This window comes from Peromyscus eremicus, chromosome X (assembly GCF_949786415.1).
Source record: "Peromyscus eremicus chromosome X, PerEre_H2_v1, whole genome shotgun sequence".
NCBI classification, from domain to species: domain Eukaryota; kingdom Metazoa; phylum Chordata; class Mammalia; order Rodentia; family Cricetidae; genus Peromyscus; species Peromyscus eremicus.
This window is the reverse complement of record NC_081439.1, coordinates 41,256,426-41,272,765: the sequence shown is the minus strand read 5'-3', so window position 1 is coordinate 41,272,765 and position 16,340 is coordinate 41,256,426. Positions and strand designations below refer to the sequence as shown.

The 16,340-nt window shown below is 36.3% G+C and overlaps 1 protein-coding gene across 8 annotated transcripts in view; it reads right to left on the bottom strand.

The window, feature by feature from the left end:
- Dmd (dystrophin) overlaps window positions 1–16,340 on the bottom strand; it is a 2,092,376-nt gene that overhangs the window by 386,873 nt on the left and 1,689,163 nt on the right. For all 8 annotated transcript variants that reach the window (XM_059250112.1, XM_059250109.1, XM_059250111.1 and 5 more), the window contains one exon: window positions 7,611–7,783. In XM_059250112.1, the coding sequence (XP_059106095.1) occupies window positions 7,611–7,783 (173 nt within the window). The remainder of the gene's footprint in view (window positions 1–7,610; window positions 7,784–16,340) is intronic.

Genomic DNA, 16,340 nt, shown 5'->3' with positions numbered 1-16,340 from the left:
CTTTTCCAATCTGTAAGAACGTCAATTCTATAATGCATGATACAACTATATTAAAAATGTAAACTTTTACTACAAGTGAAAGAAACTAAAGGGTTCAAGTCTTTAATGATATTGTTATACAATCAGTTAACCATATCATACCATGACATGAGTACAATGTAAGAATACATGCAGATTGTATTTGGTATAGAGGTCAGTTCTTTAGTTTTCTATTTCCTCCTTCTCTTACAACCATCACTGTCTCCTGACAAACCGAAGTGGGAATTCCCTATGCAAGATTCTAGCTACTTAAGAAATCTAATGAGTACTGCACAAAGATTCTCTGCAAAGTTTGAAAGTTACAGCTTAGTCGCATGAAAGGTGAAAGAAACGATCAGACAGGATATTTTGAAAGGTAGGCAGACAGAGGCACATGGAATAGCAGTCAACAGTAGAAAAGACACTGGCTAAATAAGTATTTATGGTGTGTCTTTAAGTTGCATGAGGCATTGGGTTGCAATAAGAAGAGGGAAGGGAATGAGGATGTCCAATGCTTGTCTTCCATTTATTTAGTATTTGAAACAAACTAATGTAGTGGAACATTCCAAAAGAGAATTCATCGCAGGGCAGGTTGCCTCTGGTGAGATCACAGGCCGCTGCTCTGGTTATATGGAAGTATCAGAACCACATTTCCAGGCCAGGCAGTGGTGGCACGCACGTTTAATCCTAGCACTAGGGAGACAGAGGCAGGCAGATCTCTGTGAATTCGAGGCTTGCCTGGTCTACAGAGCGAGTTCCAGGACATCTAGGGCTATTACACAGAGAAACCCTATCTTGAAAAACCAAAACAACAACAACAAAACTTCTAGGTTAAATGGTACTGACTGATCATTTGTCAGTCAACGAACCATTTTGAGTTCCATAAGTGGGCGGCATTTGTGAAAGGAGGATATTAAATTCTAAAACATCTAAGAGTAATTTCATAGCATGAGATGTGAAGGCTGTGAGAAGCCAGGAGGAGAGACCAGTCAAGACTGTTAACAGGAGCAGCAGAAGAACATGGGACCAGAATGCATGAGAAACTGTCAAGTACCTAGGTGAGGAGATGTGTCCTAAGGTATGGGATTTGCCAAAAATTTAAAATGTTTGTTAATTTTCTTAAAACAGTTCTGTGAACTTACAGAGATCTGCCTGCCTCTGCTTTCTGAGTGCTGGGAGTAATGGTGTGCAGCACCACACCTGTCTTGTCTTAAGTATGTACCTAATGACTGTTTCTTTCTTTTCCTTCCAGAAGACGGGACATGAAGACATAAGGTTAAGACAGGGGACTGTAGGAAAGGGCTGGAGCTTAGATAGTCAGAAAATCGTATCCACTTTAAAATAATTCAAAGTTGTAGTTCTCAAATTTCAGTATATATGAGAGTTTAGAGTAACGTGTTTGAAATCCAGATCTCCAGGCCTTGCTCCCCAAATCTCAGCAGTTTTAAGAAGTGCTTTCAGAGCTCTTGAGCTGAGCTCCAACAACAGTGAGAAATAATTTCTTAAAGTATTAGTTAATTCTTTCATGCTATATGTGGGTCTTTCTAGGAAAAAGGTTACTTGTCATGATTTAAATCGTGTCATGATTTAAAGGCAATCTAAATATAAGGAAACTGTATTAGGTTGAATAATATTTTATTTTAGCATGTTGATCTTGTGAAATATGTCTAAGGCATTTGTAATTTATATGTTGGAAGAAGCTACTGGTTGTATTTTAATGACTGCCTATCAAATACTTCTGAATATTAGCCTCTTTTTGTCTTTGAAAAGCTATCTCCTGGAAAAAAAAAAAAGGATTTGGTAGCTGCTGTTTTCTGTATTTGGAAAGATGTTTTTGTCGTTGTTAGCAAAGGATGTTAGCATTAAGACAAGCCTTAGAGATTACAGTTCAAACACCCTGCTTTGCAATTGAGGAAAAGCAGAACTAGAGGTCTAAAGACAACTGCTGAGGCATATCTGCTATATGGCCATATTTACACATGGGAATTGAGAGTTACAAGTACCCTTAGAGAAGAAAAACCCTTAACTATCCTGGTTTTAAGCAAATATTCTAGATCCCAGAGAAAAATGACCTCTTCTTAGTGGTCAAATATAATTTATTTATCCCTACCAACTGAATAAAAAATAAAAAGAGGTAGTTTGAAGAGGCACACAGCGTCTACCCACTCCCTATTAATCTTTATTAGTGAAGACAAGAGCTTGGTGGATACTAGACTCTAAAAAGATAAGTGCTGATCTTTGAAAAACAAAAATTTTCCACAAATTATAAGGTTTAAGTAAAATATAGGGCTTTTAGGTGTATTGGGATGTGCTGCTTGATATTTAAAGAACTCTTTGGAGACAGCACTCTAAGAATTATACAGCATGATAAAGTGCTTGTTATTTCTCTAGATACAGATATTTCAAATGTGATTTGGTTGATGCCTAGTTTGAAATCCTTAATAAAACTTTACTCTGAAAAGCATATAGTCTTAAAGCAAATTGTGTTCTATTGAATTCATTCTTCACTTTGACTTCCTTTATAGAACTCGTGATATATCCCCGGATGTCCTTTGTGGCCCTGTGTGATACAATAGCACTTAAGCGGACACAAAGAAAAGGTACGGATGCAGAAATAATGAAGAACTACAGAAATAAAGTGGGAGCTGTGGAGCTTTAAGTAAAGACAGAATTAAACTGAAAGAGAAGTAAACAGTTTTCTTTTCCAGCTGGGCCTTGAACTCCAACTTCCAACATAATTAACATTCCAAGAGTAAGAAAAAGGTCAGAGATACTCAGTGTCCAAGTTGCTTTTATTCCCACTCAAAAGTTGAAAGTCTCTTCTTCCTTTTGCGTGTTCTTTGTTCTCCTCTATAGAAATAAAAAACCTCTCTATTCTAACTGCTATTCATTGTTGCTGAAGAATATGTTAGTGCTCCTGTCTCTCAAACTAATGTTCAAAATTTAATAAACATGAAATTCATATAGTATTTACACATTTTTTCTGCCAAGTATAAAAATATAAAATATAAATTTGCTGAAGTTATATCAAGAACATTAAATAATTCTCATAGTAAAATGTATACACACACAGTAATGTAGGTAAAATCTGAATACAGATTAAACAAATTTTCATAAACATTACTTCTGTAACAAAATTCACTAGACCTCTTCTGAAATTCCTACAAGTTTTAAATTCAAAGTGAAAGGTTGTGGACATAGGTGATCTTAGCATGAGAAACATTTTTCTTTATTATCATCCTAGCATTGAACAATCTCATTACTCAGTCTGTGTATATATGTGTGTGTACAAATTTCTATGAATAAGTAAAAGTATTACTTGATTTCCATCTTTTATCTTGTTCTATGAAACTGAACTATCACTGACTATTTACTTATTAGTACATCTTGTGGACAACATGTGATATGATAATGAGTATAGAATGAATGATCCACTTTTCTTGAATAGAACAATGAGTTAGTTCTATATAATTTCAAACAATTTTTTCTCAAAAGTATTCTATTTACTTTTAGTACTGTTATAAACAAATCAGTGTCAAGGAAATAGGGAGAGGAATAAATTGGTAAAGTGCTTGCTGAACAAGCATGGGAATGTTTTTATGGATCCCTAGCACCTATATTAAGCCAACCATGGTGGTGTGTATCTGTAATCCCAGACCCAGGGAAGTAGAGACAGGTGAATCCCTGAGGTTAGTAGTCATACATTCTAGCCAAATTGATGCACTTAAGGTTTAACAAGGCATTCTGACTCAAAAAATAAGGTGGGGAGCAATTGAGGAAGACAATGACACTCACCTGTAGGCTCCTGCACACATGTGCATCTACTCACAGGCATAGGTAATACACACATGAACATGTACATACACTACACACAAACACAATAATTTGTCTGAGTTTTTAAAGTATTATCCCAGATTTAATAGAGTTGCAGAATTGGAAGAGAAGCTGAACCATCTGTTTCTGGTCAAACTTCTTCATTTTAATGTCTCATAGCATTAAAGTACTTAAGCAATTTGCTCAATTACATGTCATGTAGCCAAAGCGTGAGAAGACAAAACAATTATTGGTGTAAAAGGATTCTATTCTGTTAGACTTAATTTGACTTTACACATGTTTTTTTCCCTTTCCTTTTCTTTCTCTTCTTTCCTTCCTTCCTTCCTTCCTTCCTTCCTCCCTCCCTCCCTCCCTCTCTTCTTTCTTTCTTTCTTTCTTTCTTTCTTTCTTTCTTTCTTTCTTTCTTTCTTTCTTCCTTCCTTCCTTCCTTCCTTCCTTCCTTTCTTTCTCTTTCTTTCTTTCTTTCTTTCTTTCTTTCTTTCTTTCTTTCTTTCTTTCTTTCTTTCTTTCTCCTTTCTCCTCCTCCTCCTCCTCCTCCTCCTCCTCCTCCTCCTCCTCCTCCTCCTCCTCCTCCTTTTGAGATAAGGTTTCTTTGTATAATTCTGGTTGTCCTAGAACTCACTCTGTAGACCAGTCTGGCTTCCAACTCAGAGATCTTTCTGCCTCTGGCTCCTGAGTACTGGGATTAAAGGCATGTGCCACCACCACCTGGCACCATCTTTTATTTAATTTGATGGGAGCCAACATATGTGAAACAACTCATGAACACTCGAAGGAACTGTGTGTGTGTGTGTGTGTGTGTGTGTGTGTGTGTGTGTGTGTGTGTGTGAGAGAGAGAGAGAGAGAGAGAGAGAGAGAGAGAGACAGAGAGAGAGAGAGAGAGAGAGAGACAGAGAGAGAGACAGAGAGAGAAAGAGTGTTGCCGGCTGAGCCAAAGATCTTGTTCATGTTAGACAAGCACTCTACCACTGAGCCATATACTTAGTCTTTCAAATGTAAATTAGAATAGTTCTGGAAAGAACCAGTAAAGAATAGCATGAATGGGAAATACCTGTTGTAGAATTTGAGTCAAAATTTAAAGATAAGAGGAGAGATTGTGTTCCAAGCATGAGAACCAGTACATGTCCATACACAGCTCTCATGAGAGATAGAAAACTACTAGAAATCAAAACTGTATGAGTAAGTAGAATCTAGTTGCCTCAGAGTTCCATGTTGGGAGGGGCTAGAATGTTGCTTGGTGAGAAAGAAACACAGTGTGGGTGGGGCACAGGAAGACCAGAAAAGGGAAGAGGTTAGCAACCAAATGAATGAGTAAGATGTGTGCACAAGACCAAAAGTTTCGAACTACGGAGTAATATGTAGAAACTGTATCATAGGTAGAATATTTCTACACAACTTGCTCTTATTTTCTGAAATACATTATGGTTTTAGAAGCCCTCACAAAACAATGAACCTACTACACTTTATCGTATATAATATGCTATAATTTGCAGAAATAGCATTGTTTTTCAAGTATATTTTGAAACTTTTTTTTAATTGTAGTAACATTCAATTTGAAAAAAACTCCAATGGACAATCATCCCAATGTTCCTGTATGTTATTGCATAATGTCCCCAATTACTACCTCTGTTCTGCCTCTGCTATGGAATGAGTGATACCCCTATTCCATTCATGTTTTAAGATTAATTAAAGTATGTGGATATGAAGAATTCCTTGCTTGTTATAACTGAGTACTTACAATATATTTTAGATTATTACCGACCTATTTGAAAGCTCAAACCATTGATCAGAATATTTAAATTGCATAATTCACAGCATCTTACATAAGCTAAGGTAACTATTTTTTGCTTGATTAATGGCAGTAAGAATTAAACTGCAATAGTTGGCATATGGGAGATTTCTGAAAATGAAGAGCTCATATTTTGCCTGAAATGCTGTTTACCACTTCAATTCTTTTATTTCATCAAGTTCACATGAAGGAGAGAAAAGGCATAAGGAGAGTTCTAGCTATAGTCCCTTTCTTTTTCTTTCCTGCAAAAGGAAATCATGTTTCCTTTCCTCATCCATTGAAACATTTTTTTCCTCCTCATGTTTTAGTCTTTTCGAGGACAGATGTTACAAACGTGGCCTTTGCCATCATACACTTTGACCTCTCTTAAAAGTTAAAAATATAGAAAGCTAATAGAGCCTCTCTACTTTTGAAAATGCCATATCCCTTTGCTGCCCCCAACTCATCACTAACACATAGATTTAAAAAATCATGGGCAGTATACTGAGCTCAAAATGAGAGTCTGGGAGGCTGGGTACAATCTTGAAGAAATGCTTTGTAAAAGTAAATCCTTTCTGTACTTTGAAATCGGTTCCTCAAATCAATCTTTTCAATTATGATGTACTTATTTGTGAAATTTTCTTTATTCTTCCCTACAGAATACTCTGATGATTAAAAGCCTATATGATGAAGCTAGACTCACTATGAATAGGTTTTAGACATGCCACTTGCTAACTGGGTCACTTTTGGAAACTTATTTAACCTCTCTGTTCCTCATTTTCTCCAAATGCTAAGACAATATAAGAAAGAAATCTACCTTTCAGGATTGCTGATAACATCATGCGAGTCAAACACTATGACATTCTTAGAGCAGTGGATGGGACATAACACATAGCCTGTGTTAGTTGCTAGCATTGTTATTTCATAGTGGGTAGAGTTTTTACAGCAGTGTTTACAATTTACTAAAATTTCAGGTGTTCCTCTTTGTTATGAGGGTTGTATAGTGGAATTGCAGACAGTTTAGGATAACTATAAAGAAGGGGAAAACCACTTTTTTTGTAGTCATACTACCTCAGGGAAGTAACCACTCCCACTATTGGATACGTTCTTTTCTATTAATAAGTTCATTTGTCCTTTTCTACCTCTCTTCATGACCACTCCTTTCATAGGCACTGTTGAAAACACAAACATATCTTTAAAAATAAGTGGATTAGGAAACCCAAACAATTAGAAAGCAGGAAGCCTTGCTTCTCCTCCATGTATTTCCCAGCTTGTTAGGTACCACTGGGCACTTCACAGACCTGCTCTGCTCTTTTGTCCCTCCATATACCTATTCCAGCCATACAAGGATTCCTAGACCTTCTCTTTACCTTCTTTAGCAATGATGCAATATGTACGATTTCTCAAAGCAAGCTGACAGGGCAAAGAAAAAAGCAGGTAAAAAATGAAAAGGTTTAGTGTACCTACAGAAGATGTGCTTCAACAAAATCTAAGAGATCAAATGATAAAAAATTACTATAATCTCCTTAGCTGCAGGAACTCTGGAGAGGGTGTCTTTAAATTGTTAATTATAGTGTGTTCTGCTTTTTAAAGAATGTCCTTTGGTTATGCATTTAAAGTAATGCCAAAGAGAATTCCATAACAAACATTCACTAATTTTATTGCTTTTTGTATGACACTATGATAAGCCAAGAGAGAACTCTGAAATTAGGATCGCTGAGCTCCCTATTTAAATTTACTCTAATGTCTTAATATGCATCTCTCCTGTGGTTATGAAACAGTCCCATTTTAATCTAACCTGAACCCTCAAGTATCATTTCCATTCCAAGCAAATGAATGATTCATTTATTCAAAATAAAATGAATCATTTTGAAATTGGGTGATTTACATAAACATGTGAGATATTAGCTACCTGTACTAGGAAAATGAGGAGAATTTTGTCATCTTTATTCACATCTGGATCCCCCCACCCCACCCGATCATTGCCTACCTAATGTTGAGAGACTTTTTCCGAAGCTCACTCCACTTGAAATTCATGTTATCCAAACGTCTTTGTAACAGGGCTGCTTCATCTGAACTTTCCAGGGATCTCAAGATTTTTTGGCCATTTTCATCGAGATTGTGATAGATGTCCGTGTGAGCTTCAATTTCACCTTGGAGATCCTACCGGGCAGCAGGAAAAACACATTCAGAATTATCAAACAAAGAGACTAGCTGTGAATGTGAATTTGGTGAACTTAAAAAAAAATATTAGTTCAAAAGAAATTCTAATTTGGCAACAAACAAAATACACCCTGCATAATTTTTCTTGGAGTCCTGCCTCACAAAGTTATTATGGAGATTAAAAATGAATATCATATTAGTTGTAATAAATGTATTTCTTATTTTTATGAATTAGAAGTAATACATTTATAGCACATTTTATAACCTAAACTTTTCTAATCCATGTATAAACTATTCTGACATAGATATATGTTTTATGAAATAAAATGACATTGTAAAGTAGATCCCAGTAGTAATCATTTTATTACAATATGAGTCAAGTTGTATTTTCAATGCACATATGAATCTGTTGTGTTGAATGTGACCATAAAAGCTTGTAGAGACGTACAACCAATGTTGTACTTGGTCCACAACACCAGCACATTAATGAGGTTCTATGAGACAAGAGCATCTTCTTGACAACATACATTAAATTCACCTTAGTACTACGGCATCATACACATATTACATCATCATACATTGATTATTAAGCAGTTAATATAGCATTTAAAAATACCATCTTAGTTTCAGACTCAGCAGGTAAAGAGTCCTTGATAAGAGTTAGGGTCTTGGTAAGAATTAAGACAAGAGGTATATACTAAGTTTCATTTGTATAGACACACGTAAAAAACATCATAATACAAAAGTCTGACCTTTACATGGTATGTCTTCCTGTGCAACATTTTCAACTTGAAACGGGGACTACAGCACTGATCCTGTTGCATAGCAAGCCTAAGAAAACTCAGAAACGGAATGGGCCCTGCTTTAAAATACCAACTTTGCTTACATTCTGTCGACAGAATGAGTTTAAGAGCACAGACTTGGACAGTCAATAATCATAATTGGCCACTTTGTACTGCTTGCTAAATGGTAGCCAGGCGTGTGGATGTGGGAGGGACCTCAAAGAATGGCGGCCTGGAATATGCAACTGACAGTTTATATTAAACAGCCAACTTTTCTTATCATTTTGCCATAATAAGCCAGAGACATTATAAATTCATTTTATATATGTGTTTCCCTCCTTGTTCCCAGCAGAACAGTCAAAGCCAAAGGAACATTCCTTAGAGAGCTGCCGGGGTCCAGCATTCCATTCTGCCTACACAATGAATGGAGGCTTTGTACATTATTTGACTTGCTCTTACAGATTTGTATGCTTCTGTTCAACAAGTTTAAAAATTCATTCTGAAGCTCCGAAAAAATTGGATTGATCTGTGTGACTAAAAAAGTTTTCTCCGCACCCCCCCATCTCGTACTCTTTCTAAAATGTAATTAAACGACTTTGCTAAAGTAAGAGGGAAAGTGGCAGCAGTAACGTTAGTAATTCTAAAGAAGTGCCTCATGTTTCCATTCACAGTCACTTTAAATGCAGAAGTTTGAGTGCTGCACAAGTAAGGGAGATGGACAATGAATGTTTCTTGTCACTATTTTTGGCAGCCGAAGTAGTCCTGATGGACTCTGAATCCTGGAAGAGGAATACAGATGGGACGACCTCAGATGCTAAAGGAAGGAAAAGAATAAAACAGAGGGAAGAACATCTATCCTTATCACACAAAACTTGGTGCTGTTTGGGGATGTTATAGCTGGAATTTAAAACTAGAAAATATAGTAGAAAATTATTCATGAGTTTCTTGCTGCATGGAGTTTAATCAGATAGACATCATTTCCAGGATTCTCTTCTTTCGGCTTCTGTCTCTCTGGGACACTGTGATACACACACACACACACACACACACACACACACACACACACACACACACACACACAATTTCACTACGTTGCCCAGGTTGGGCTCGGACTCATGGTTTTCCTGCCTCAGTCTTTGAAATTTTGTTGTTATACACATGCAACATCATACCTAGATTTTTGCTTCTTCATTTTCTAAATCTATATAGTATACCTAATTTGCTGTTTATTCAGCAAAACAGAAAGGTGAGCTAACTATATAAATAATTCAGGACAGAGAAGCAGACCTAATGTTGAGAGTATTCCCTCCTGTGTCTGTTTGTATACCACCTCAACTTTCTTTCCAGAGAATGCATTCAGGGAAGCAAAATCAATCTTGTGCATGTTCAGAAAAACTAATATATTCTCCCTCTGTCTCTTTGTGTCTGTATCTGTGTCTGTCTGTCTGTGTCTGTCTGTCTGTCTGTCTGTCTCTCTCTCTCTTTCTCTCTCTCTCTCTCTCTTACTTTCTCTCTTTCTGGAACTGAGATGATTCTGAGGGCACAACACATGTGAGGCCTCTACCACCATTGAAATACATCCCCAGCCTCAGAAAATAATTTCACCAATAGAATGATTATTCCAATACCCTTACCATATGAGTGATCACACATTTGAGTTTGTCTGTCTTGCCCTGATAGCAAAGACTCAGTCTTAATTACTAATTACTTAAATTCACGTGCAACATGAAACCATCAACACTTTTCTTTGCTGAATAAGTGAGGAATTCTGAGGTGCAAATAGAATGCTGATTCATTAATGGGCTAATTTTCTTCTTTTCCATGACTGGGTAAAGTCTACTGCATATAAATATCTTTGTTGTCTCATTAACAAAGAAAGGGACACAAAATGAATAAGCAAGTATTCATCTAGTACCAATTATTTGTTTAGTCTTGGCACCATGGGAAATAAGAGGAATGCAAGTGATAGTTCTGTCTTTAATTTTAAAAGTCAGGTGTGTGTTTTTCTTTTAATTCATTTATAGTACTGAATAAATATTGATGAGGAATTCTTGCCAAATCTCATAAACATTAGGAACAAAACTTCTCCTTTTAGAAAAAAAGCACTGACTGAAATATTGTGTTAGTACTTGCAGGCAAAGCTTACATCAGTTATAGTTTTCTATGTCATGATGGGAGTGGAGGGCAATAAATTAAAGAAGTTCAGTAAGGGCTTTGTATGTCACAGATTTCTAATGAATCTGCCACCCTAGTCATTTCTTCTTAGCACTGGCTCCTGCTGGAGCACATCTTCTTTTCTATGTGTCACAGATAAGAGAAGTTTAACTGACTTGCTTAAAGTCACATCCAGCAAATGTCAAAACTGGGAAATTGATCCGGTTTTCTTAAATTTCCCAGATTCTAGACTGTTTCTGTTAAGGTATTGTGTATAAGCATTAGATGAAATATGCAGTGGTTATTGAAGGTGCATAAAGCGAACTCCAGTGGTAAAAGAGAAGACACTGAAAGATAGCATTAATAATTTTGATTAAAAAAAACACACAAAACATTTACCCAAAATAGATCACTTGTTTTGAGTGAAAAATGAAATTCTGATTAGATTTTTCATTTTGCAACAGGATGTTCAGAACCACCTATAAGACACACTACATTGAAAATTGTCTCTTTACAATAAAATATTTCTGCTGTCAGAGAATAAATTATCCCAGTGATTCATCTTTTTGTTTACAAGACCTTGGGGACAATTAGTTACATCAAGCAATGACCTAAAATATCAATATAAACATAGTTCTGTCATGTTCCTTTGGGATGGCAGACTAGTACTAAATCTGTCAAGCTGTAGAATTCATGTACTGCCTTGAACCTGAAGTGAATATTTGTAAGGGACACAGGGCTCTTGCTTAAATGTTATAATGAAGTTTTTTTTTTTCACCACCATCAGGCAGTGTGAGCTGTAGGTTAGGAGGAAACATAGATATAGCATGTAGGATGAGACATACACTTATTTGCATAAAACTACCAAGAGGTCATTGGTCTTAGACTAATATTAGACTTAGGAAACATAAAAAAGTAACAAGTTCATAAAGATAATAAATAGGATTCTCAGAAGGTAATTAATCTGAATACAGGATATTTTTCACAGAAAACTTTAGTTTTATTTCATTTCTGAACTGACTAGAAAAGATCATTCAAGTCATAAGTACTACATCCATTGTGGGCTAAGTGGTTTTCTGTTGTTCTCTTTGTGATTGTATTTTTCTAGGCAAAACAATAGCTAGTGAATAGTGGAACAATATTATCTATATAAACAACAGCAACAACATATGTAAGACTTATTATGCACTAGGCACAGCTCAATGAACTGTATATGCAGAAGCTTATTTAATCTTTTCAATAATACTCTATAGTAAACAACATTATTATCTTCAATTTCTATGTAAGACAATGAACTTACAGTACAGTTAAAAAATGCCCAAGATCACAAAATCTCACAGTGCTGTAAGATTTTGAACCTAGATACTTGGAGTTCAAGGCTTATGCTCTATAACCATAAGGGTATATTACCTCTGAGGTTTTAGCTGACTGCTGATAACTTTTCCTGTTAATAATATTCCCACATATATTTCAATAAACATAACATTTCTATGAGATAGTGAAATCTTCTTTTCAGTGCTCCAAGAATGATTTGATGATTTTACTTTTCTGGAGAGTGTTAAATAGAGCTGAAACACTGGGTGGAGATACAATGAGAAGGAACATGACATTGAGAAAATGAGTGCAAATGGAAAAATTCTATGCACTCCTGGAAAAAGAAATTTGTATCTTCAAACTCTCTATAATTCTGTAGAAAATTCATCAATGAGTACCAAGAAGGCTCCGACATGATATAAGAAGTCTGATCAGGGTTCACAATATTAGTGAGTGGGTACACTGCTTCAGGTGGGAATTTCAGAAATCTCACATGTCCTTTTCCCTTGGGAGTCTAATTTCTTGTTATAAATTCCCCTTTTCCGTACCCAAAGAGATCTTAGGGCAAAGCAGCTAAATAGACATAAGTTTGATCCATCCTCTTATTCTTTCCATTATTAGCAGCTTAACTTTGGGAATGCTTTCATTTCTCCAGCTTCACTAAATACTAAACAATTTTGTAAACTACTCTGAGCAGCATCCAGAACACAAGTCTTTAATAAATGATAGGCAATATAAGGTTTACTATTAAAGAGGATCCATATGAAAATCAAGTGATAAAAATAGACTTCATGAAATGATGAGACTTGTCTTGGGTCAGAAGAAATAGACAGAATTTAGAAAACAGAGAAGAAGACATTCCAGGTGGGGAGACTAGTGTAGAAAGGGCATTAATGTGAAGCAAGCTTAATTTATAAGCAGTGGTAATAAATTGCAGTCCCTTAATGGAATGGAAAATGAGTGGTAGGGAAAAATTAAATCAATCAAGTTCCCTAAATTAAATAGATGAGAAAACTATTTATAAAATGATTGAAAATAAAAGTTTGTAACAGAAAGCACAAAGGCAAGCTTATTAAATATTTCTGTTATCCTATGTCATTCAACATCGAGAATGATCTTTGATGTTCATAAGCAATAAGAAACATGAAGAATGAAGATAGCAACAATAGTGCTTTACTCTTCTTTTTATTATCCCAAACAATGGATGACTAGACTATTCTAAGTCATGGTATTCTTTTTCCTATGTATACAGAATTAATTGTCTTTAAAAAGGATTCAGCAAATTAATTCAATCACTACAAAAACAATAGCATGGAAAGTTCTTAGACAACTAAAACACAAAATTACCACATGAGTAAGCAACCCCACCCCTGGACAGCTCTGCAAAGGAAACAGAATCAACTTGTTGAAGAGATGTCTGTGCCTCCATTTTATTGTGCACTGTTCAGAAAGAGCTAAGACATAGACATACTGCTGTGGGATGGTCTATATGTCAAGTGTGTTGCTGATTGGTCAGTAAATAAATCACTGATTGGCCAGTGGCCAGGTAGGAAGTATAGGCGGGACAAGCTGGGAAGTGGAAGGTTGAGTCAGAGACACTGCCAGCCGCCATGATGACAAACAGCATGTGAAGATGCCGGTAAGCCACGAGCCATGTGGCAAGGTATAGATTTATAGAAATGGATTAATTTAAGCTGTAAGAACAGTTAGCAAGAAGTCTGCCATGGCCATACAGTTTGTAAGCAATATAAGTCTCTGGGTTTACTTGGTCGGGTCTGAGCGGCTGTGGGACTGGCAGGTGAGAGAGATTTGTCCTGATTGTGGGTGAGGCAGGAAATCTCTAGCTACAACATACTGTAAGTCTTCATCACCCAGTGAATAGACAAAGAAAACATGCGACTAGACACAATGAGATACTATTCAGACATAAAGGAGATGCAATCTCATCATTTACCAGACCATGAATGAACATAGAAGACAAACACATACTGAGTAAATTAACATAAACATAGAATGAGGACTGTTACATGATCTCACTTATATATAAAACAATGTAAAAAATCATAGTTGAGAATAAAGTAACAGTTATCAGTAGTTAGGTGAGGAGAAATGTGGGAAAGAGGAGATGCTGGATGAATGGTACAAAGTTTTCAGTGGAAGTGAACAATAAGCTTCAAAGATATTTCAAATTGCTGAGTAGATTAAAAGATTTTTCAAAAAAATGATAAGCAATGTCAGTGAGTTGCTATTAAAATATGATAATGCATTCCATAAATGTATACAATTACTGATTGTTGATTAAAATTATATTAATTTACTAGACAAATACCAATCTCTAACTTCAAGATCACTGAGAAATGGGGCAACAAACAAATACAGAAACAATAAAAATAAATGGCTATATTTTTTCTACAAATTTCGTTATGGGTCCACTGCCTCTGATGTTTTTTGAGAGCAGTTAGTATATAATAAATAATTAAAAGAACACTAGTTGCTCTTTACTAACTAAAAGAGTGACTTAATTTCTAAGTGTGTATAATGCCAGAGACAATATCCAAAACAGGGCAGAAGCTATCCTTATGGGCTAGTAATTGGAGAAGAGTGTGAAGTGTGAGCTTTGGGCTCATACAGTGGGGCTCTCCATGTGTTAGTAAGTAATTATGGAAGGCATCACTTGGCTTTATACCAAAGCAAAATAATTAATAGTAATAATGATGGCTCTGAGTTCACTAGAGAGAGTAGATTGATGTTCAATAAACTTGAAGAGAAATGCAACATATGTGAAGCACTATTATCCAACCCAAGTGCTTTCAAAATGTTTCACTGTTTTAGAGAAGTTGAACAAAGCAGTAGCAACCACATAAAATTCCTTTACTTTGATTGTGCTCAATCATTCATTGAACATTAGCTGTAAATAGCTGAACTTTCCAAGTGTAGACACACATACACAGCTCCATAACCACACCATTGTGAGATGAGAGCAGAAATGAGCACTACCTTTTCATTGAGAAGTCTTTAAAAACATTTATTGATTCATTGGGAATTTCACATTATGTACCCCATCACACTCATTTCCCAGTCCTTCCATGTCCACCCTCCACCCTTGTAGCCTCCTTGCCAAAAGAAAATGAAAAAATACAGAAATTAAAATAAAAAAAATCATGTCGCTTTTCTGCCTTTCTTGCCTCTCCATCACTTATTTGTTAGTTGTAGTGGCATTGGGAGCTGTGAGTTGTGGTGTGTCATGCAATATATACTTTTGTTCAAACAGCTTTACTTTTACATGTTCATTGCAATGAGTCACTGGTCTGGTTCAAGGTTTCTGGCTTCTGGTACACCATCAATATTGGATGTCACCAAAACTGCTTTTGGGTATCCTGCTGTTGCCCCAAGTCAAGGAGATCCTGTGCCTAATGTTCTGCAGGTCTGATCCATCCCTACACCTACTCCAGTAGGTCACAGGTGGAATAGATGTTGGGATGGGTCAACTCAAAGCCCTGGATGTGGGCCTGGAGAGTAGCTGGGTTGGTAATCCCAAGCCTCCACCAGGACACTCCACCACAAGGGGTGGGGCCAGCTGTCCCTCTCCATCATCATCAGGGCCAACACTATTTTTGAAAGTTATTTAGCTTTAAAAATTTTAAGTCTAACCTCCATTCTTTCAATTCCATTTATTCCCCTATCCCCTCCAGCACTGTTCCCTTCCAACTTCATGTGTTAATTTTTTTAACTCATAGAGTCCACTTAGTGCTATCAGTATGGTATGGGTGCAGGACCATCTACTGGAGCATGGGTAGCTTCTCTATAACCTTGAAGAAAATTGATTACCCTTCTCCCAGCAGCCATCAATTGCTGATAACTCCTCAGGTAGAGGGAGGCCTTCATGACCACTTCCCTCTTCTCTGCTGGGATTTTGTCTGGCTTGGTCTTCACAGGTCTCTTGAACTCTGTCACAACCACAACTATGAGTTCATATGTGCAACTGCCGTGCTGCAACAGGAAATCTTTACAAATATGCCTACCACCCAGAGCAAAAGAACCTAGTTTGTCTGACATTTGCAAATCATTTTTAGTGATTCATTTTTCCTGCATGTTACAAATGTATCAGTCTGTTAACTGGACATTAGAATTAGTAAAAAAAGAAAATGAACTTTTTGAGAAGTTATCCATATGAAGGAATTGGACTGTCTTGGCCTTTTAAGGACTTTAATCTATCCCCTAAAGGTTCCTAGCTAGACGAAGAAACAGACTTTAGGAGAGAGACACTACAAGGAGCGATTTCATTTTTCTTCCATATGTGGCCATTG